The 20,888-nt window shown below is 40.7% G+C and overlaps 1 protein-coding gene and 1 long non-coding RNA gene across 2 annotated transcripts; one reads left to right on the top strand and one right to left on the bottom strand.

The window, feature by feature from the left end:
* Positions 1-848: 848 nt before the first annotated feature.
* ACER1 (alkaline ceramidase 1) lies at positions 849-12,699 on the bottom strand. Its single transcript, XM_074203758.1, has 7 exons — positions 12,568-12,699; positions 7,066-7,180; positions 6,236-6,377; positions 6,022-6,159; positions 5,408-5,542; positions 4,888-5,118; positions 849-3,207 (listed from the first exon to the last, which is right to left on the bottom strand). The coding sequence occupies exons 1-6, from the start codon at positions 12,658-12,660 to the stop codon at positions 4,935-4,937; spliced, it is 807 nt and encodes a 268-aa protein (XP_074059859.1). The 5' UTR covers positions 12,661-12,699; the 3' UTR covers positions 849-3,207; positions 4,888-4,934.
* Positions 11,558-13,419, top strand: LOC141500536 (uncharacterized). The gene is made up of 3 exons (XR_012471954.1): positions 11,558-11,754; positions 12,518-12,700; positions 13,132-13,419. It is a non-coding gene; the product is annotated as an uncharacterized LOC141500536 (long non-coding RNA).
* Positions 13,420-20,888: the final 7,469 nt, after the last annotated feature.

Here is a 20,888-nt window from a genome sequence, read left to right as displayed (position 1 = left end):
CCTTTCTCTCTGTCTCTGTGTCTATCACATTACCCATGCCCAATCAGTTGCCAAGTCTCATTGATCTACTTCCACAGTATCTTCCTCATATGGTCCTCTCTTTCCATAAGCACTGGGTCAGCATTCTAGTTTAGATGTCCATTATCTCTCATCTGCATTATTATAATAGCCTTCTAAGTGACCTTCCTCTCTCCAGCCTCTCCACCTCTCCAATGAATCCTTTACATTGCTACCTGGCTAATATTTTCAGTTGCATATATGTAAATAAATCCTCACTGACCCCTTCCCTGTATGATCTTCCAAATAAGATCTTGCCATTGAACCTGACTTTGTCATTTGAAGCCCATTCCCATTTGGCTCCAACTGACCTTAATTCTAATGCCCTCTCTCTGCTGATTGTTTCCAATTTATCCTGTATATAGTTAATACATATGTTTCATGTTGCCTAACCAATTGAGCTCCTGGGGTCTGTCTTTTGCCTTTCTTTGGATCTCCAGGGTCTCCCTTCACTTTCTCACAAGCTGCACCACTTCCCCACCCTATCTTCTTGTTCTGTTATACTCTATGCCTTCACTTACACTGTCTTCCAGACTCAGAATGAACTCGACTCATCTGACTATTGAAATTCCTTCCTCTTCCTTCAAAGCCTCATTATATGCCACCTGCTCCAGGAAGCCTCCCCTGGCCTCCCCATCTTTGGTGAAAGTCTCCTTCCTCAGATTTCATACAGTTCTTTGTCTGAACCCCTCCTTGGCTCCCATGCCAGTCTCCCTTATTTCATACTCATTTGCATACATTTTTGAAAACAAGAATTGTTGTTTTTATTTTTTGAGTTCACATCACAGAGCCTTGCTTAATAAACATTTCTTGAATTAAATTGAGAAGAGATACTGGGGATGGATGGAAACACCAGAGATAGGGGGAAAAACTTAAAGGAGAAGAGGAATGATGGAATGAGACAGGATGTCTGGGGTGAATGGAATATTAAAGAAAGAAGAGACACTGGAGAAGGGGAGGGGAAACTTTGGAGATATAAGAGTGGAAATATCTAGGAGAAGTCAAGTAGTTAATGAATCATCTTGGAGTGAATCTCTAGAAAAGTAGTTAATGAATCCTCTTGCAGTGAGCCTCTAGAAAAGTAGCCCAGGAGTCATTCCTTGGTCACAAGCTGCTAATTATTTTTATCAACAATTTGGATGGTGCACTGATGCAATGGAGGAGGTAGCTAATATGCTGAAATGTAGAACTGGACTCTAAGAAGATCTCAGCAGCTCAGAAGGATGGGCAGATGAAGATGATTCCGCTACTCCAGAAGATCCATCCATTCATTCAGACCAGGACTCCCTCTATGGATGCAGGTTACAATCATCCCTCAGTAGATGGTTTCTTTCATCAGTGTCCATGACTAACATTTGTAACCTGATGGTCATCCTTTCAATACCCAAATGCCACATTCTGATAGACAAGTGTTCAGATATTAGGCTTGTATTTTCTAGCTTGAAACAGTCCACCAGAGCTTATATTCCACTGACATAGCCTTCAAGGTTCCACAGTGCATAACACAACAAAAAACTGAAGGAAATCTTTAGTAAAATAAAATATGATATTTAATAGGGATAAATGTAAAGTACCACATGGGTTGAGAAAGAAATATCAGCTGTACAAGTACAGGTTGGGGAGGTATTGATGAATGAATGAATGGATGGATGGATGAGTGAATGAATGAATACTTTGTACAGAAATTTTAATGCACTAAGCTCATGTCACTGAAAAAAACTACTAAGGAAATACCTGACTTTAGTATAGAACTACTTTCAGAACAAGCTATTTTTTGGGGCAGAGAATGCTCCCACAAGATAAAATATTGCAACTCTTCTGTAACATATTGGATAGTAATAGTATTTAAGATTTTTTGTGGGGACGGCTAGGTGGCACAGGAGTACCTGAGTTCAAATCTGGCCTCAGATATTTAATAATTACCTACCTGTGTGGCCTTGGGCAAGCCACTTAATCCCATTGCCTCGCAAAAAAAAAACCCCTAAAACCAAAAAAAAAAAAAAGAAAGCAAGAAAACAAAGTCTACCATTCATTTAAAAAAAAAAGATTTTTAGGGGCGGCTAGATGCTGCAGTGAATAGAGCACCAGTCTTGGAGTCAGGAGTACCTGGGTTCAAATCCAATCTCAGACACTTAATAATTACCTAGCCGTGTTGCCTTGGGCAAGGCACTTAACCCCAATGCCTTGAAAAATCTAAAAAAAAAAAAGATTTTTTGTGAACAAAACATTCATCACACCCTATCATCTACTTGGTGGTACCTTTTCCACACTCTACCAAATCAGGTCCTCTAGACACTTGTCCATTTATTTGCTGGGCCTATCCGGGAAGCCTTCCTAGCTTGGTAGAAACTGAGAGAACTTGTACTGTCCTCCTAACAACCTTTGAGAGTTTGTGGATGCCTTGACATCATGAAAAAGTACCTGGGGTTAACCTGGAGGGAGGACTGCAGTTTTATGCTGACTTCTTTGAAGACTGTTATCCAGAGCATAAGACTACCACTCTGCTGAGGTCCCCCATCTAATACAAGGGATTGAGGGTTGATCAAGACCCCAGGGGTTATCTAGTTTAATTCCTTCATTTTATAGAAATGAAGGCCCAAGAGGGAAATGGCTTATCCAGTGTCATACAGTTAAGACACAACAGAGTTAGGATTTGAACCCAGGTCCTTTGTCCTCCAAATCATAGAATCCTGTTCACTGTTGTATTTAATTCTGGGGTCATCTTTTGTAAAGGAAATCAACAAATTGGGTTAGGTCCCGAGGAGGGATTTAGGATGATAAAAAGACTGGAGACTGTCATAGGAGAATCAACTGAAGAAATTGAGCTTGGAGATAGGGAAGATTTAGGAGGGACGTGAGAGTCATCTCTTATGTATGAGATTAACTAAGACTTGCTCCACTTGAACATTTTTAGAGGAAGTAGGAAGAAAGCAGGGTCATCATTGAGGGAACATTTCCATCCATTGAATCTGTCCCAACAAGCTGAGCTATCCCAAAGTGGAATGTGCTGACTCAGAAGGAGCTGGGGTCCTCATTCCTGGAGATCTTTAAGTGGAGGTGGATGGTCTCTTCTGGGAATAATGGAGAGAAGATTCCTGTTCAGGTAGATAGCCTCCTGAAGCTTGCGCCATTTCCAAGACTCAAGGAACACTGAGGAGAGAGGACTAAATGAGGGATACAGGGGACAATGAGGTAACTCTAGGAAGACAGTTAGGGGTCATTGGAGATAAGGAACATTAGCCAGGGTTTTTTTTTTTTAGGTTTTTGCAAGGCAAATTGGGTTAAGTGGCTTGCCCAAGGCCATACAGCTAGGTAATTATTAAGTGTCTGAGACCGGATTTGAACCCAGGTACTCCTGACTCCAAGGCCGGTGCTTTATCCACTATGCCACCTAGCTGCCCCAGCCAGGATTTTAAGTATAGACTGGATGGTTACTTGTTAGGGATGGCATTCCTGTTCAGGTATAGGTTGAATTAGTTGATTTCAGACTTTCTCTTCCAACTCTAAGACTCCGTGATCCTGTTATTCTGGGAGAAGTAATATGGGGAGGAAGAGGGAGGAAGTCTGGAGGTCACTCAGAGAGAATGACTCATAACAGAGACATAGGTCTCAGAAACATGGAAGTGATTGATTGTTGGTATGGAAGCCACAAAGCTCTATGAATGATTGGTTCCTGACCAATTCAAACACAGGCTCATCCAACCTCAGGCAAAGATGTTCTTGGAGTTCATGATTTCTTTTGTCAGATTGGCCTCACCATCCAACATCCACTAGCATCAAAGGCTAAACAATTGAAGAGAAATATTAGGTATGGAGAAGAGAAATGTAGGGGAAATCTGAGAGGAGTGGGAGAAGAGAAGAGAAAAGAAAAAAGGAGAAAGAGAAGATGGAGAGCTGGAACCCTAAGGATCATTTCTCTGTTTTGAACCATGACCACAGGAAAGATTTCTGTAGGTACAAGGTGAGGATTTCATGGAATTGAGACCTACAAAGTAGTTAAGAGATCTAGTCCAATCTATTTATTTGATAAATAAGGATTCTGAGTTCCAGATAGGGAAAGGGACTTACCTAGGGTCACACAGACTGGAACTCAGCAAATCCAATGCTTCTTTTCACTATTCCTATTTTGACCCTTTTCTTTAGGTCTCTATCACATCTCGGAGAGTTGAGGTTTCCCTTCCCAGACACTGTCTTCACAGCACAAAAGTAACAGGAGAATTTAGAATTGAAAGGCCCATGAAGGTACAAAATGAAAGCTTGGTGAGGGAAAGAGATCATCCCAAGGTCACACAATGAGAAGATTTCAGAGAAAAGACTCAATATCCATTTGTATACATGCATGTGCTATACCAGATCTCAGGTTGGCGCGCACACGCGCGCACGCGCGCATGTGTATGTGTGTGTGTGTGTGCATGTAGCTGGAAAAACATGAAGCTGAGCAGAGAAAGAATCTAGGGTCATAAAGGATGATTAGACTTGGAAGTGGGAGGAACCTAAGAGATTCCAGCTTTTGGAGACTGAGAGAAATCAACGCATCCTGGATAAAGATTGAATGTTAGTGACTGAGTCAGGATTCAAATCCAGATCCTATGATCCCCAAGTCCATTGTCCTTTTCACTATACTCATAAACATTAGGAACAACACTGCTAGGGGTCACTTCTCATCTTTGGCTTCCTCAGTCATTTTCTTTCCTGGAGGGGTTATTTTCTATAACATCGGAATAAAGTACTCTGCTATTTTCAATGCCAGAGTATGAGCTAGACCAAAGACAACCAGAGGTCTCTTGTCTACTGGATAGAGGTTTCCTTCCCTAACCCAGATGCCCTTACCTGGTCTTCTTGGCTCCACAGACCTGCTATTCCAGGCACTGGGGCCATCAGTAGTTCTTGCCTCCATTGTTGACCCTCTTGTCCTTTAAGATCACATAGGGCAGCCCCACAGTCCATTCATCCAGAGGCCAGTAGTGAATTTCCATACAGTTATCCTGCCTCTCATACCGGCCTTCCAGAAAAACTAAGACACTTACTATATATGGGACCATAAAGCTGATAAAGATGTGCCTAGAGAAAAGGTAAAAAGAAGTGAGGGCATTCCCAAATTTTTATGAATTCAACCCCTTCTTGAAGACTCTCCATCCCATAGGACTTCTTCCAAACTGCCATAATTCCAGACACTCTGAATTTCTCCTGGTACTCCTGAAATCTTACAAAACACCTTTCTCCCAGCCACTCTAGTAGGCTCCTTCCCTACCCATTCCTAGAGACTCTTCCATATTTGAAACTTCTCAGATTGCTGAGATCTCATAAGGGACTCCCCTATTCCCGACCCTAGTCCCAGTTTGACCCTCACCAAAAGCTGTGCAAATAGGTGAAATTGAGCTGTTGCCAGAAGGTGCAGAACAGCCGGTCACATATCCAGATGGACAAAGCCAAGGACCACCACATCACACATATCTTGATCAGATGATTCACTTGGGTGTGTTTCCTGGAGACCATATGGAGATCAGGCTAAATAGTACCCATTCCTAGAATGTAGCCTCCCCCAACCAGAGGTAAAGGAAGGAGTAGGGTGGGGGGAGGACTCACAGTGGGAGAGGACAGAAGTCCTATATGCAGGAGGATGACTGCCTTGGGAGCAGGTGTCAACATCTAAAGATCTGCATGTTTCTCTATCACTGAAGGGGGTTGGGGAGAGGGGCATATGTGTGTCTGTTTGTCTATCCCCTACAGATGAAGGGGTTAGATGAAATGACCTCTTGGACCATTCCAATTTAAAATCCTTTATTCCTGTCAGTGCACTGATGAGGTCTTTGTATAGGTTAGTGTATTGACAAGGTGGGGGAATTTCTGGGGTTGGGGTCTCAGAGCACATAGTTGCGGCCCCTTCCTTCCTTCCCTTCTTCTTTCTTCCCTCCTTCTTGTGCATCCTCCACTCATCAACTGGCTAGACCAGGTCTTACTCACTTTTTGTACTCTAGTCTCACGAAGTAGCAAATATGTACAGCAACACAGTTGAGTGCGTAGGCATTGATAGTTGGCTTTAGGAAGGCCAGGAAGGTGACCAAGATTGAGATGATCAGGATCATGTAAGTGAAGTAGGACCTGCAACCCAGAGGAGGAAAGATGAGGTCAGTCAGGGCAGAGGGCAACGACCCAAGCCGGCCACCTCCTTTTATACCTGTCATTCTTCAAGAAAGCAGGAAAGTAGCAGCGGGGAAACCAGAGACAATAGCATGTTGCCAGCAGCCAGAGGATGGCCAGCTCATCCAGCATCTGTCCCATGAAACTCAGGGTCATGTGGAAGTACACAGAGAATAGACCTAAAGCCAACAAGATTCAGAGGTCTGGACTCAAGCCACTTTTTGGTCCTCAGAGAAGTGTTTCTTGATTCCCATTCTTTTCCCCTACTAGGACAGAATTTATAATTCCTTTTCATTGGGAGAGTGGTGAGGTGGAATGTTTCCAGACTTGCCAGGTTCATAATATTGATAGGACCATGGGACTTAGAGCTTATCACTGAAAGGGACTTTAGAAATCTGAACTCATTTTACAAAGTAGGAACCTGAAGTCCAGAAAAAGGAAAAGCCTCCAAGGCAACAAATGGCAAAATAGGGATTTGACTATAGATCTTTTACTCAAATTATAAGTTTATTTTCATGACTAATAACCAAGTATCACCTGCCTGGGTTCTAGCAATCCAAAAGCTAGAGAAACACTGACTCTGACCCCAGATCCAGGGAAACTCTGATTTATGGGGAACTAAGAGTCAGAGTGATATGGATTGGGGATCTCAGGGTCAGGGATATACTCACCATGGGAGCCCAGGATAAAGGAGATGCTGACCAGAGGATCCCAGAGCCAGGCAGATACTAATCAGGACTAGAAAGATGATAGCTAGGGGCCTCTATGTTGGGAAAATGTTAAGAAGAAGCTCCTGGGACCGGGGAGACACTGATCAGAAGATCCTACAACCAGGGAAATGGTCAGAATGGGGTGGAACTAACATACCTACTAACATGAAGAGGACCCAAGGCAGCTGTACGATGAGAGAGCATTTCTGGGCATAAGGATGCATAAGGTACATCATGATAGGTCCAATGATGAAGAAGGTGACATTGCTGATCTGTGAAATAATAACCATAATCAAGGTTAGGTTGGGAGGCCCAGTCCCAAAATCCTTCCACTCTCCTATCTCTCAAAACAGAAATCTGGCTATCGAACTGTTAGTTATGTCCCAAATCATCAGTTTCAAATGCATTTCTCAATCTATTAACATTCCCTTCTTTCTTGCTTTCAGAATTTGGCAACAGTTTCTGAACCTTGTTACCACATTAAATACTAGTTAACTTGAATGGGAAATTAAATAAGGAATCTGTGTGTGTGTGTGTGTGTGTGTGTGTTGGTTGGAAGATAATTCAGGTTAACAGTCTTGTAAAAATACTTGGGTAGATTCATGCCTGTGTTTAATGAATACTTCTCACAAGAAAAAAAGTTGTTATACAACTTCCCAGGATAATGCAACAAGTATGTGAAAGATGAGACTTGAACCCAGATTTTCTTATTCCTGAAACTAACTCTCTCTATATATTAAACAAAGTAGCTTAAATAATTAACATTTAAAGTATACCTTAGGGCAGACAGTGAATGTCCTGGAGTCAGGAAAGCTCATCTTCCTGAGTTCAAATTTGACCTTAGACACTTCCTATTTGTATAATCACAGATTGGGCAAATCACTTAACCCTCATCTATAAAATGAACAGGAGAAGGAAATAGCAAACCACCCATCTTTCTTTGCCAAGAAAACCCAAATGAGGTCACAAAGAGTTGGACTTGACTGAAACAACTGACAAATAACCAGAACCGAGAGGGTAATTAACCTATCTTCTGTAATACTCATAGTGTCTAAGACAAGATTTAAACTCAGTTTTTCCTTGCTCCAAGATGGACATTCTATCCACTGAGACACCTAGCTGACACATGGACATGAACTAAAACAGATTGCTTGTATTTTTATAATGTCAATGGTGGAATAACTTCATTTTGATATTCTCCCCACAGTATCCAAGGTACTATGTAAAGATGTGCAAATGGTACTCAAAGAGACCCAAGATGAGATTGGGAAGAACAATTGGAATTTATCAGATTCATTCAGAAGACATTTGTATTGGAGGAAATAGGACTTCAAAGTCATGCAAGGACTGAATTTCACAATTATCTCAAAGAAGGAGAGAATTTGAAATACCAGAAAAAGATCACAGACAACAGATATTTTCATGCAGAAAAAAAGGTGATGCAGAGGACTGTAACTATCAATTCATATGCCTACCTTTTCATCTCTAGGAAATCTTTCTGAGGATGATCTATAAAGGCATCAAGGATATCTTTGATGAAAACATGAGAATGAACCAGATGAGACAAGTTTTTGCAGATGACTTTCTACAACAGACTGCAACTAACCAAGAAGTGTATCTTTTATTTTATTTTTATGAATTATCAGAAAGCATTTGAACTGGTGGCATAAAACAGAGTTTTAAAAGTCTTGGGGTGGCCAGGTGGCACAGTGGGGGTGGCTAGGTGGTGCAGTGGATAAAGTACTGGCCCTGGAGTCAGGAGTACCTGGGTTCAAATCCGGTCTCAGACACTTAATAATTACCTAGCTGTGTGACCTTGGGCAAGCCACTTAACCCCATTTGCCTTGCAAAAAAAAAAAAAAAGGTCTTCAGGCAAACTCTCTTCCATGATTACATTGAAATCAAATGGGAATTTTATGGGAAAGAGAAATCATATTCCCTGCCTCTTGGTGGAGGACTATTGTGTTGGAGATGTAAGTGATTCATGTTTTCTGACATGGATGATTGTGTAAATTTTTTTGTTTGATCACATTTATATATCACAAGAAAGGGAATTTTAATTTTGGGGGGAAGATCAATTATAGGAAGAGAGAGAAAGTAGTGATGGTGATGACTAAACAAAAGAAAGAAATAAAAGAAATCAAACATTAAAATATATATATATGAAACAAAGAGAGCATTAGGACACAGATCATGGAAAGGCCCTGACAATGGACAATGAACTGGGACTAGATTGAATAGAAAGAGATCAGGTTGGATGGGAATGGCTGAGTATTTTTAGTGATCTCAAGGGGCTTGTTGCCACAAAAACTCCTCTCTTTAAACTGTGATACTCTTCTGGTAATGCCACATTTCCACAAGCAGTAGAATCCCATGGTCTCAGAAGAATCATATTTACATCTTTTCCAAAGGGCAATTAAGCCCTTTAATGGGTTTAAGCAGGTTTACAAAGAAGATTGAGAATACATTCTATATATATTATATATATATATATATATATATATATATGTTCATATGTATGTGATCAAACTCTGAAGAAAAGCTGAGAAAGCATATCTTTTTTCTTCTTTTTTTGAAAAGGTCTATGGGTATAGAACATTGCATATACTGTCAAATTTGGTCATTGTGTGGGTTGCTTTTACTATAACTTGTTTTCTTTAGAGGATAGGAAAGAGTGAGTGAGTTAAAAGACAGGTGTATTTGAAATGCAAAAACAATAAAATATTAATTTAAATCAAATAGTTAAATTATATGCTTTTCTGTGGCCAGAAAAAGAGGTGGGTTGCTTATTTAGTGAGAACAAGAGATAATAGATGAAGGGGTGGCTAGGTGTCATAGTGGATAGAGCACCGGCCCTGGAATCAGGAGTACCTGAATTCAAATCCAACCTCAGACACTTAATAATTACCTAGCTCTGTGGCCTTGGGCAAGCCACTTAACCCCATTTGCCTTGCAAAAAAAAAAAAACCTAAAAAAAAGAATTAATAGGAAAATGCAGATTAAGAATCTCATACAAATGAGAAGTGGACAAGAATGCATCTTGATGAGATGTAGAAGGGTTGTAATCTACATTAGTAGAAGAATCAGAGACATCCATGAATCCCAGATCTGCCAGAATAATAAGTGCTAGGTTCTTTTTTTAAAAAGGATTTTTAGGGGCAGCTAGGTGGTGCAGTGGATAGAGCACTGACCTTAGAGTCAGAAGTACCTCGGTTCAAATCCAGCCTCAGATACTTAATAATTACCTGGTTGTGTAATTTATTTTAAGGCAATGGGGTTAAGTGGCTTACCCAAGGTCACACAGCTGGGCAATTATTAAGTGTCTGAGGCTGGATTTTAACTCAGGTCCTCCTGACTCCAGGGCCGGTGCTCTATCCACTGTGCTACCGAGTTATCCCAAGTGCTAGGTTCTTAGTCATCTCCAAAACTGCTCTGGTTCTAAATACTAAAGTTCTACTCTCTCTCTGAGATTCTTTCCAGCTATGAGATTCCTACTTTCATGGTTAGGAGTGAGAATGAGATTCTGTGCCTATTCTTACCAGCCATGGGCACATGCCAGCCCCAGCAGCATGCCAGGAAGCAAAGAGCTTCTCCTACAAGAATAGCTGGTATTTGAGCCACTGAGAAACAAGAGAAAGAGAGCAGCAGACCCATCAGCAGCCCTGGGATCTCAGATCTATGATACTATCAGCTTTCACTGGGCCAGGTCCTAAGCCAGCCTCCAGAGTCTCAGATCTAGGTCAGGGATTGGCCATACTCTGATGCTCAAACTGAAGTGGTTTATTTCTTAAGACTGGCATTTAGGGTCCTTTGTTACCATAGCCCCCAATTCTTCTCTCACCCAGTCCTTCCTTACTCTAGGTTTAGACATGCCTCCCTCCCCATCTTTTCTCAGGTTCTGCCCCCCCCCCCTGTAGAGCACACCTCTATCCTTACTAATATATAGGATCATAAGATTTAGTGCTGGAAGGGAACTTAAAGACTATCAAAGTACTTCATTTTACAAATAGATAAACTAAGACCCAGAAAGGAGAAATGACTTGACCAAATGACTTGTCACACTGTTAATAAATTCAACATTGGGATTTGAATCTATGTTCTTTACCTCAATCCTTTCTATTAAGCCAAGCTTAATAAGAGTTGAAAGAGATATCAAGTCAGTGAAGTCAAACTTATATGTAATGCAGAATCTCTTCCACAGTCTCCTGGAGAAGGCAATCTGTCCAGGATCTTTCAGTGAGAGGGAAGTCCAGTCCACTGTGAGATAGTTCTAATTGTTTTTGGTTTTGAGGGGGTTTTTTTTGGTGGCTACAGAGGATATCACCAGTTTTTCAAGTCCTTCCCCCTTCAGGAAGGCTTTTCTGAACTTCCTGGACATATATTTATTTCTCTCTTTGGGTTCTTTCTGAGTCCGGTCCCTGGCCACTAGTCTAAGAAATGTGTGTGTGTTTGGTCTCCAGGTTACTGAGGATGGAGAGTACAGTTGGCTTCATGTTATCCTTTCCCACTCCCAGCTCATACTATCACCAAGCTCTGTCATGTCATCTGGAAGGTTGAGGACAAGGGAAGAACTGAAAGTGAAAGGAGAGAGGAGAGGAGAGACAGCAAGAGGTCACAGAGGAGAGTTAATGATTAACTGTTCACCTCCTCTCAAGCTATAACCCTATTGAAATAATGAAAAAGAATATTTTGTCCTCACTTTACAGAAAAGGAAAATGAGGTCTAAAGAGGAAGTGATGTGTCCAAGATCGGGCCTTAGAATCAAGACTCAAATCCAAGTTTCCTGACATCCAGCCAGCCCTAAAGTATCTCTGCCATACAACCTCCAGGGTTGAAAAGGACTGAGGTAAGAGGCTTCAGGTTTTAGAAGCTTCCCCAAAGATTAGAGATGATGATGATAATAATAATAATAATAATAATAATAATAATAATAATAATAATAATACAAAGTTCTAAGGACATCCCTATACACTGCCAATGGATAGAAATGGTTTTGCTAGCTCTAGGTGTACTTAACAGAGGTCTATGGGTAAGCACTAGGCCTAAGAAATTATCATTTATCCTGGCCCAAAAGACTGGAAAAGAAATTTCTCCAGATAGAACTGAACCTTTCTGGGAATGGTTGACTTAACTCCCCCATATCTCAACCCCCTAATGTCCATTGATCTCAACAACCCTCATCCAACCCTATTTCTCTCTTTTGGGATCCATATGTCTCATATAATATTGGAACCAGTAGGGAGAAACAGATTCAATGATCTCTAAGGGCTCTTCAAATGGTCCTTAAAAAAATTATATTTTGTGATTTTATGAATCCAGGTTTAGAGAGAGGAGGAGACATGTCCAAAGTCACATAGCCAATAAATGGAAGAGCTAGGATTAGAACCAAGGCTTCCTCAAGTCATTCTAGTTTTTTTCCCTATATACTACTCCTCCCTCCCCCAGCTCAGACCTACCCTTACACTCAATTCCCTCCCTGGTGCCTGTTATACCGAAGTACCCAAGAAACCCAGGTCAGATTAGGACATTCTAATCTGTCTTACTCAGAAATAGTCGTAGGACACCAGTTTCTAAATAGATGGCATCCTAAACTACCTTGTATACCCCAGGCTCCCTCACCTGCTCTACCATCAGAATGGTTTGCCATCCCCAGCCTCACCGTGTTGTAGAACTCAGCCACCAGTTCTGAATGCTGGAAGTTGATTTCACACCAATCCACTTCGGAGCTCTGATAGGAGAATATGTTGTCCATGGCTCTGCTGGGTTGCCTTTGGCCATGGAGGCAGAAGCAGGTGAGTCTCTTACAAGTGAGTAGTTAGGGAGGAACCCATTGGGAGGGATCAAGGGAGGCGGCAAGGATGGAAACTGGGCTTGACAGACATTAAGAAGAAAAACCTGATCTTCTGGCTCCCTTCTGATCATACCAATATCTCAGAACCTAGCAGCTCCAGGACTATAGAATCTTACTATGGGTCCAGTCAGGAATCAGGAGCAGGGAGTCACATTAGCAGCAAAGAGACTAGGTGGAAGGGGAGGAATCCCTAGGGGGAAAGACTCTGCAGATAAGCGTCAGAAAATGTGAGGTTTTATTAGTTTCTAATCCAATCACTCTTCATTTTATAGAGAAGGAAATTAAAGCCCAGGGAAGTGACTTACTCTCCATGGTCTTTATTTTCTATATGTTTTATATGTACTTGTCTGTGTTGGTGTTATTTCTCCCCAGGTTTTGTTTCTACATCTCCAGTGTCTGGCACACAATAGTCATCAAATACATGCTTTTTGAGACAGCACTCAAAACAAACCAACAAATCCCAAAATAAACACTGCAAAATAATACTGTCCAAGTCTGGATGCAAGGAAGATAGGAGAATGCACCTCCCTCCCTTCTCTGAAAAGGTACTTTGGGTGTGTAAAACTGTATATAATATCAGATTTGATCATGTGCTTGTTTTGCTGAGCTGTTTCTTTATTCTTTGTTATAAGGGATAACTTTTTATAGGAGGATGAGATCTGGAGAGGGGAAAAGTCTGAAGAAAGTGAATGAATTAGCTAAGAACACAGAGGTAGTAAGTAACAGATTAAGGATTCAAACTCAAGTCTCTCTGACTTAAAATTCAATTCTCCTTCCAGGAGAGATCCAATCCTTGATTAGTAATCTCACAACTGGGGGTGGCTAGGTGGCACAGTGTATAGAGCACCGACCGTGGAGTCAGGAGTACCTGAGTTCAAATCCAGCCTCAGACACTTAACAATTACCTAGCTGTGTGGCCTTGGGCAAGCCACTTGACCCCATTGCTTTGCAAAAAAACCCTAAAAAATAAAAAATAAACATAAAAAATAATAATCCCACAACTGGCTGATTGTCATGGACCGGTTCTTCTACAATCCCTCTTCTCTGTTCTTCCTTCCCCAACATTCTCCATCCTTAAAGAATAAACAATGTCCTTGCCTGGGAACCCTCCCCAGGAATGTAACCTTAATTGGAAAATTCATGGCTGTTTCTGAACTTAAAAAGTTCTTTGGGGGTTTATGTATTAGACTTTTTGAGATCCTTCAGTATATCAAAATCCTAAGATACTTTGCAATTCTAGGCACATAGAATTTTGAGTTGGACAGAATCCTAGAAGTCATTTCCCCTACTGCCTTCATTTTACTGAGGAAATGACTTGGGCTCAAAGAGTTTACCTAGAGTGACCAAGTGTTATATGGAAAGAAGGCCCTCTTCCCCTCCCAGTTCCAAATGTCCCTTGAAGGAAGAAGAAGTTACTTCTCCCCCTTTTCCACAGTACTGCTGAGTGACCCCTGCCAGGTCAAACTCCCAACTTGAAGAGGACAAACAAAACCTCACCATATGGTTTAGCCTTAGAGGTCAGCACTGCTTGGGGGACTTCGTTATGAGTGCCATTCTTTTCTTTTCTTTTTTTCTTTTTTCTTTTTTTTAGGTTTTTTTGAAAGGCAAATGGGGTTAAGTGGCTTGCCCAAGGCCACACAATATTAAGTGTCTGAGACCGGATTTGAACCCAGGTATTCCTGACTCCAAGGCCGGTGCTTTATCCACTACGCCACCTAGCTGCCCTGTGCCATTCTTTTCAATCTCTAATTTATGAATTCTTGATAATCTCAAATTTAGCATGGGGATCTCCAAGCACTTATAGCACTTCTAGAAGGGGAGATTTCAAAGATCCTTTCATGCATTTAAGGGTACTGAAGAGGACTTCTTTTAATTTCAGGAAATTTCTCTGCAAAATGATCCTGTGGGGCTGGATAATTTCCAGGATCCCTCTCAGTTGTATATCCTATGATTTTAAGCCATCAGGACGGGATCTTAGAATCACTGTGGGATCTCAAAGTATTTAATGTTCTAAAGATCTGAGAGTTCTTTCTAGGGCTGTTATGAGCACAGCACAAGATACTCTATCTGCCTGGCAGAGAGAAAGGTATAGATGGGAGATTTCTTCACTTGCCCCAGGTCCCAACTATTTGTCAATCTGCTTGGTAAGTTATTTCTCCTGGTGGATAAGGAGCCCCACCCTGAATGTGATAGGAGCAGAGGAAGGCATCCCCTAATTCCTCTATTTCAGTGGGTGTTTTCCCATTGATCTGCCAACCTCTATTGTTCCATTCCTCTAGTCCCTTCCTCCAAAGCCCAACTTTACCCACCCTGAGACTTGGGGCTGGCAAGCTTCATCCTTTGCTGAAAGAGGAGCTGAGGGTTTTTGTAAGGCACTGTGGGGCAGTAGGAAGAGAATTGTCGATAGGTTCATGAGGGCTGGCTAGTAAGTCCTGGCTCTGTCATTTTCCTCTGGGACCTGATCAAACCACTTTTCTCTGGAGATCAACTTTCCTTCTTTGGAAAATGAGGAAAGTTGGACAAAATGAAGTAGTAGTAAGATATAATAGAAAAGAGTTGGAATTGACACTGAAAGATCTGAATTCAAGTAGTAACTCTTTAAATGACTAGTTCTGTGACCTTTGAAGTCTTTTCTCCACTCTAGGCTTGAAGTTGGCCATTTGCAAAATGATTTGGCCATGGTTTCTAAGGCACATCCAGCTCTGACACAATGAGATTCTTTGGTGCTTTTGGCAAGGAGCTAGACTTTGAGATTAAGAAGATATCCTTCTGTACCACCACCCTCCTGAATTTCTACCCTGAACCCCTTCTAGGGTTAACTTTATGTGTGTGTGTGGGGGGGGCTTCTCAACCTGTCTCTCCTCCAGAAGATGGGGTTTTGACCTACTGGGAGCTGGGGCTCTGACCTAGTAGGTGTTGGACCTGCCTGAATAAATCACCCAAGCCAACAGCATTAGGGAGGAACAGGGAGAGGAACCTCCTTCCTTCAAAGAAGAGGTAAGAGATGTAATGCTGGAAGGAGAGGAAGACTTTGAGACTGACCTCTTTCTCTTACTTGAACACTTGGCACCATTGTCAGAATTTCAGTGTCTTTAAAAAAAAACAGTTTTATCCTAAGGACCTCTAACCTCCTTTGTCTATGAATAATTCTCCTGGGTCAATGCTTGAAGATTCAGGCAGGAAAGCAATAGAAGGAGGATAAAGGGCAGGCAACCTCAGGTTATAAGAAAAGCAGAAAAGGTAGAAATATGCTGGAATAAAAGTTATGGAATGAAGTACATATTCTTAGACATGGTGAATGTATGGGTTTGTTTTATTTGCTTATCCTTTCTTATTATTAGGGAGTATTCTATTGAGAGGTAGAGAGGAGAGGAAAAGTACTGAGGAAGAAGGAAGGAAGGAAGGAAGGAAGGAAGGAAGGAAGGAAGGAAGGAAGGAAGGAAGGAAGGAAAGGAAAGGAAAAGAGCAATGAGAGGAAAAGAAGAGAGAGAAAGAAGGAAGAAGGAAGAGAAGAAAGATGTAGACATCTGCTTGTGTTGAACTCTCTGATTTCCTAAACTCTGAACTCTGATCAAAACAACTTGCCTGTCCTTTGTCAGAGCTTCTCTGGAAAGTGATCTCTTGCCTATCTGAACCTCTGGCAGCTACCAAGGTAAAAAGATTTTTGACTTGAGAATCATAAAACCAGATTCTATTTCTGGTTCTGTTGCTTAACTCGTAAAACTTTGGGTAACATTCCTTCCTTTCTCTGGGCATCAATTTCCTCACTTGTATTGGGGAGGGAGCAGACCAGATGACCTCTAAGGTCTTTTCCAGGTCTGATAAATGTTCTGAGTTCCCTTCCAGCTCTAGCATTCTCTGATTCCATAGTTCTGTGATTATTTAGTTTTATATACTATAATTTGATTTTCATGCATTTTAATCAATCAAGAAGCATTTGCCATGTGTCAACCACTATGCTGAACACTAGGGATGCAAAAAAGGAGTCCAGAAGGTGAGAAGAGAAAAACCCTGACCCTACAAAGCTATATTCTAATCAGGAAAACAATTTAGAAATAATTAGGTATGCAATAAGACATTAACAAAGTAGGTGAAAGTTATTCTCAATATAACAGCTCAGAGGACAAAGAAGAAACTCTATGAATCCTAAAGGAATCCAGGGAAACTAAAGGGTAGGAATGAGGGGTAGTATATTCTAGGGGTCATGTGTGAATTCTGTGTAGCTCAGTGAGCTATATGAAAGAACGTATTTGAGAAAACTAATAGGCTAGAAAGATCTTTAAAGATCTGGAGTTCAGTAAACAAAGCTATTTTGTGGAAATCATGTCATGATCCTTTCTAATTAAATTAGAATAATAGAATCCCTGAATGGCATCTGATCTTACCCATACTAATTAGGAAACCCTAACAAGTGGTCATTTGGCTTCCTCTTAGAGATCTTCATTGATGAAAGTCATTACTTTTCCATTCCATTCTTTTTTTTTGGCAAGGCAATGGGGTTAAGTGACTTGACCAAGGCCACACAGCTAGGTATTATTAAGTGTCTGAGGCCAGATTTCAACTCAGGTACTCCTGACTCCAGGATGGGTGCTTTATCCACTGCACCAACCTAGCCACCCCTCCATTCCATTCTTAAAACAGCATTCATCATTAGAAAAATTCTGCTGCATCATTTTCCTAGAACTTATTCTAATTCTTCCCTTCACAGTTATCAGGGATGATGGGGAAGGTTATTTTTGCCCTTTGGGCCTTCTAGGATAGTGTTCACAGATTTGAAGACAACCACTGGGTCTTCCTTAAGTCTTCTTCAGTCTAAGCCTTGCTTGGACCAATCCTTGTATGACCATCCTAGTTTGTCCCTTTCAAAATATTCTCCAGGCTGTCAATGCCCTTCTTCAAATGTGGCACCTGAACTGAACATCATATATCAGATATGACTCGAATAAAGCACAGTGCAGCAGGAATCGATTTCCTCTATTGTTCTGGACATTCCATTTCTTAGTTTGGTCCAAGAATGCATTAGCTTCTATAGCAATCATACATCATGCTGAGTTATCAATCATTTGTGAAACACTTAGGGTCTTTTCCCCAGGACCTGTATCACAGTTCTTATCCCTTCCTACTCTTACATGATTTCTTTTTTGTTATTTTTAATTTTTTTTTACATTTCTACACCAAATGAAGGACTGCATTTTCCCCTAGAATGAAGGAGAAACAAAAATTAAATTTCATTTGTTAGACTTGGTCCATTGTCCAGGCTTATTGAGATTTTTTTTTAATTCCAATTTTGCCTTCCAACATGTTAGCTATCCTCTCAGGTTTCAGGACCTCTTGAAATTTTATATGCTTGTCTTCTATGCTTTCATTCAAGTCATTAAAAAAAAAAGATTATCAAAAGACCAAAGACTGATTCCACTAGAGATCCCCTTCCTAGTTTGACATGAATTCATTATGACTACTCTATGAATAAGGTCACTCAATCAGTTCCAAATGGTGCTATTACTACTTGTGATTGCTATGCATGGTGATGATGACCTTGATCATTTGATTGGGGTCACATATGATTTTACAATAGTACAATAAAAAATGAGAGCAGGATACTTTCAGAAAAATCTGGAAACACATGAACTGATGCAAAGTGAAGTGAACAAAACCAGGAAAACACTATACACAGTAAAATTGTGCAATGATAAACTGTGGGGGCAGCTAGGTGGTGCAGTAGATAGAGCACCAGCCCTGGAGTCAGGAGTACCTGAATTCAAATCTGGTCTCAGACACTTAATAATTACCTAGCTGTGTGGCCTCGGGCAAGCCATTTAACCCCATTGCCTTGCAAAAAAAATAATACAGAAATGATCTGCATGACTGCAGTAACCTATTATGAAACTGCTTTCCTTCTCAATAAGGGTGAGGGGGAAGAGAGAATTTGGAATTCTAAATTTTAAAAAGCAAAGATTGAAAATTGTTGTTATATGTAATTGGGGAAAATGAAATATTAAATGATGTGTTTGCAGTTGAAATTCAAGGGATCTATCACTATAGAGTCTGGCACTATGTACAAATCTGGATACCTCTAGGAAATGATAGGGAAAATTATTTTTTTCTGGGTGATGGAAAGAAGACTATATAACAGTATGGAAAAAATATGTTCTTGAACATAAATTTGAACATAGGAAAGGAAGGAGGGAAGCAAGGAAGCAAAGGAAGGACAAAATGGAGGAGAGAAAAGGAAGGAGAGAGGGAGAAAGGAAAGATTAAATACTTATTATGTGCTTATCATTGTACTAAGTACTTTATAATTATTATCCTCTTTGATTCTCACAACAACCCTGGGAGGTAGGTACCATTATTAACTCCATTGTACAGTTGAGGAAAGAGAAGCAGACAAAGTTAAGAACCTTGCCCAGGATCACATAGCTAGTCTTAGACTGAATTTGAACTTAGGACTTCCTAATTCAAGGTTCAGTACTCTAGCTACTGAACCATTTAGCCATCTTTTGTAACAAAAGGCCTTCTCTATGAACTAAGTGTTAGTATAGCTCTGTACTATGAAACAATAGGTAGAGTACAACTTCTAGGTACAACTTAAATTTAGTTTGTAGCATAGAGACAATGAAAACAGTCTTAAGTTGAGAGGGAGAGGAAAGACTTGACTGGATGCTTGAAGTCCAGGAAATTATGATGAATTGGTTTTAATTATATCCAAGAAGCCTGAGGAACTGGCCCATGGTTCCGGTTAGCCCAAAAGGGATTTTGAAACAATAGAAATGTACATTAACAATGCCGGAAAGTTCTCTTCTGATCTTCTATTGTAGATCTGTAGAGATAAGTAGATAAGTGACTCCTTTTCTCCCTTATAACAAAACCTTGAAATATATTTATAATCTTCAATTCATGGTAGAGAAAGGAGGAGTGTAGAACTAGTGTGTCAAGGAATCCCAAATCCTTAAAACTTAGAACACAGACCAGCAAAGACAGTAGGAACCTTAGAACATAGAATGTCAGAACAGAGAGAGTCCTTAGAATACAGAATGTCGGAGTTGGGAAGGACCTTAGAACACAGAATATCAGAGCTGGGAAGGGACCTTAGAACACAGAACTGTTAAAGCTGGGAGGTTCTTCAGGGACCATCAGCATATAATCCTATCCCACTTCTAACACTATTTTGTTCCACCTCCATTTTATAGATGAAGAAATCAAGACACAAAGAAGGAAAGATGTTTTCAAGGTCATATAGCAAGTTGGTGACAGAGTTAGGAAAAGAACTCAGCTCTCCTGAAATTTTTCTCCTATACTAGTCAAGGGAGGTTATGAATAACTAAGACTAGTTTTTTCCCTTAGGTTTTTTACCTACTACTAGGGTGTGTGTTAATGGGAGACTCTTGAGAAAAGGAAGAGGCAGCCAACATATAGGGTGAAGAACACTAGACTCAGAATCCCAGTCTTTCTTATTTGTGCAAACTTGGTAGAAGCTAATAATTTATATAGGTATACATATGTAATAATCTCATATATTGAGTCACAATATCCCCATGAAGTAAGTAAAATTGGAAATTGCCATTCTATTTTATAGATGAAACTGGGACCTTAGAGTTGTGACTGGGCTAGTCAGAGAGATAAGTTTCAGAGGTAAGATTCTGTTTCTAACTCCAAAGCTAGCATTTTATCTAGCAGATATGTCATGCTTCCTTATACAATCTTGACAACTCAGGACCAGTTTCTTCTGTAAAATAAGTAGACTAGATCAAGTAACTTTAGGTCTTCATGGTCTAGGAGTGGGAGGGGCCTCTTGAATATAATTAAGACCAACTCACTGGGTACTAAAATCTCCTTGTCTTTCTGGGCTAGTTGGTAAGATTCCTTCCTTGGATTTCTCATTCTCTCCTGTAACCTTCGTAATGTTGATGCCAGTCCTGGAGAGAAGAAATGGAAACCATTATCCCTTTCATAGGTGAGGATACTGAAGCTCACAAAAGGGAATAGAAAGAGAGAGCGCAGAAATGGGACTATGATCTAGGTGCCTCTAGCTCTCAACCTGGATCCTCAAAAGATGAGAGCTGAAACCTAGAGAGTTCTGGCAGAATGGACAACCCCAGTGACTACTCACCATTGGTACGTCATAGGGAGTG

The sequence above is a fragment of the Macrotis lagotis genome, chromosome X (genome assembly GCF_037893015.1).
Source record: "Macrotis lagotis isolate mMagLag1 chromosome X, bilby.v1.9.chrom.fasta, whole genome shotgun sequence".
NCBI classification, from domain to species: Eukaryota; Metazoa; Chordata; class Mammalia; order Peramelemorphia; family Peramelidae; genus Macrotis; species Macrotis lagotis.
The sequence above is the reverse complement of the archived record's forward strand: the minus strand, read 5'-3'. Positions and strand labels throughout refer to the sequence as shown.

Excerpts from the sequence above, each read along its gene's own strand:
- ACER1 (XM_074203758.1), bottom strand. The coding sequence starts at position 12,660 with ATGGACAACATATTCTCCTATCAGAGCTCCGAAGTGGATTGGTGTGAA. Across the intron at positions 6,160-6,235 it reads GCTTTCTTGAAGAATGACAG|GTCCTACTTCACTTACATGA; the intron begins GTATAAAAGGAG and ends TCTGGGTTGCAG. Across the intron at positions 5,543-6,021 it reads GTGAGACTAGAGTACAAAAA|GAAACACACCCAAGTGAATC; the intron begins GTGAGTAAGACC and ends TATGGTCTCCAG.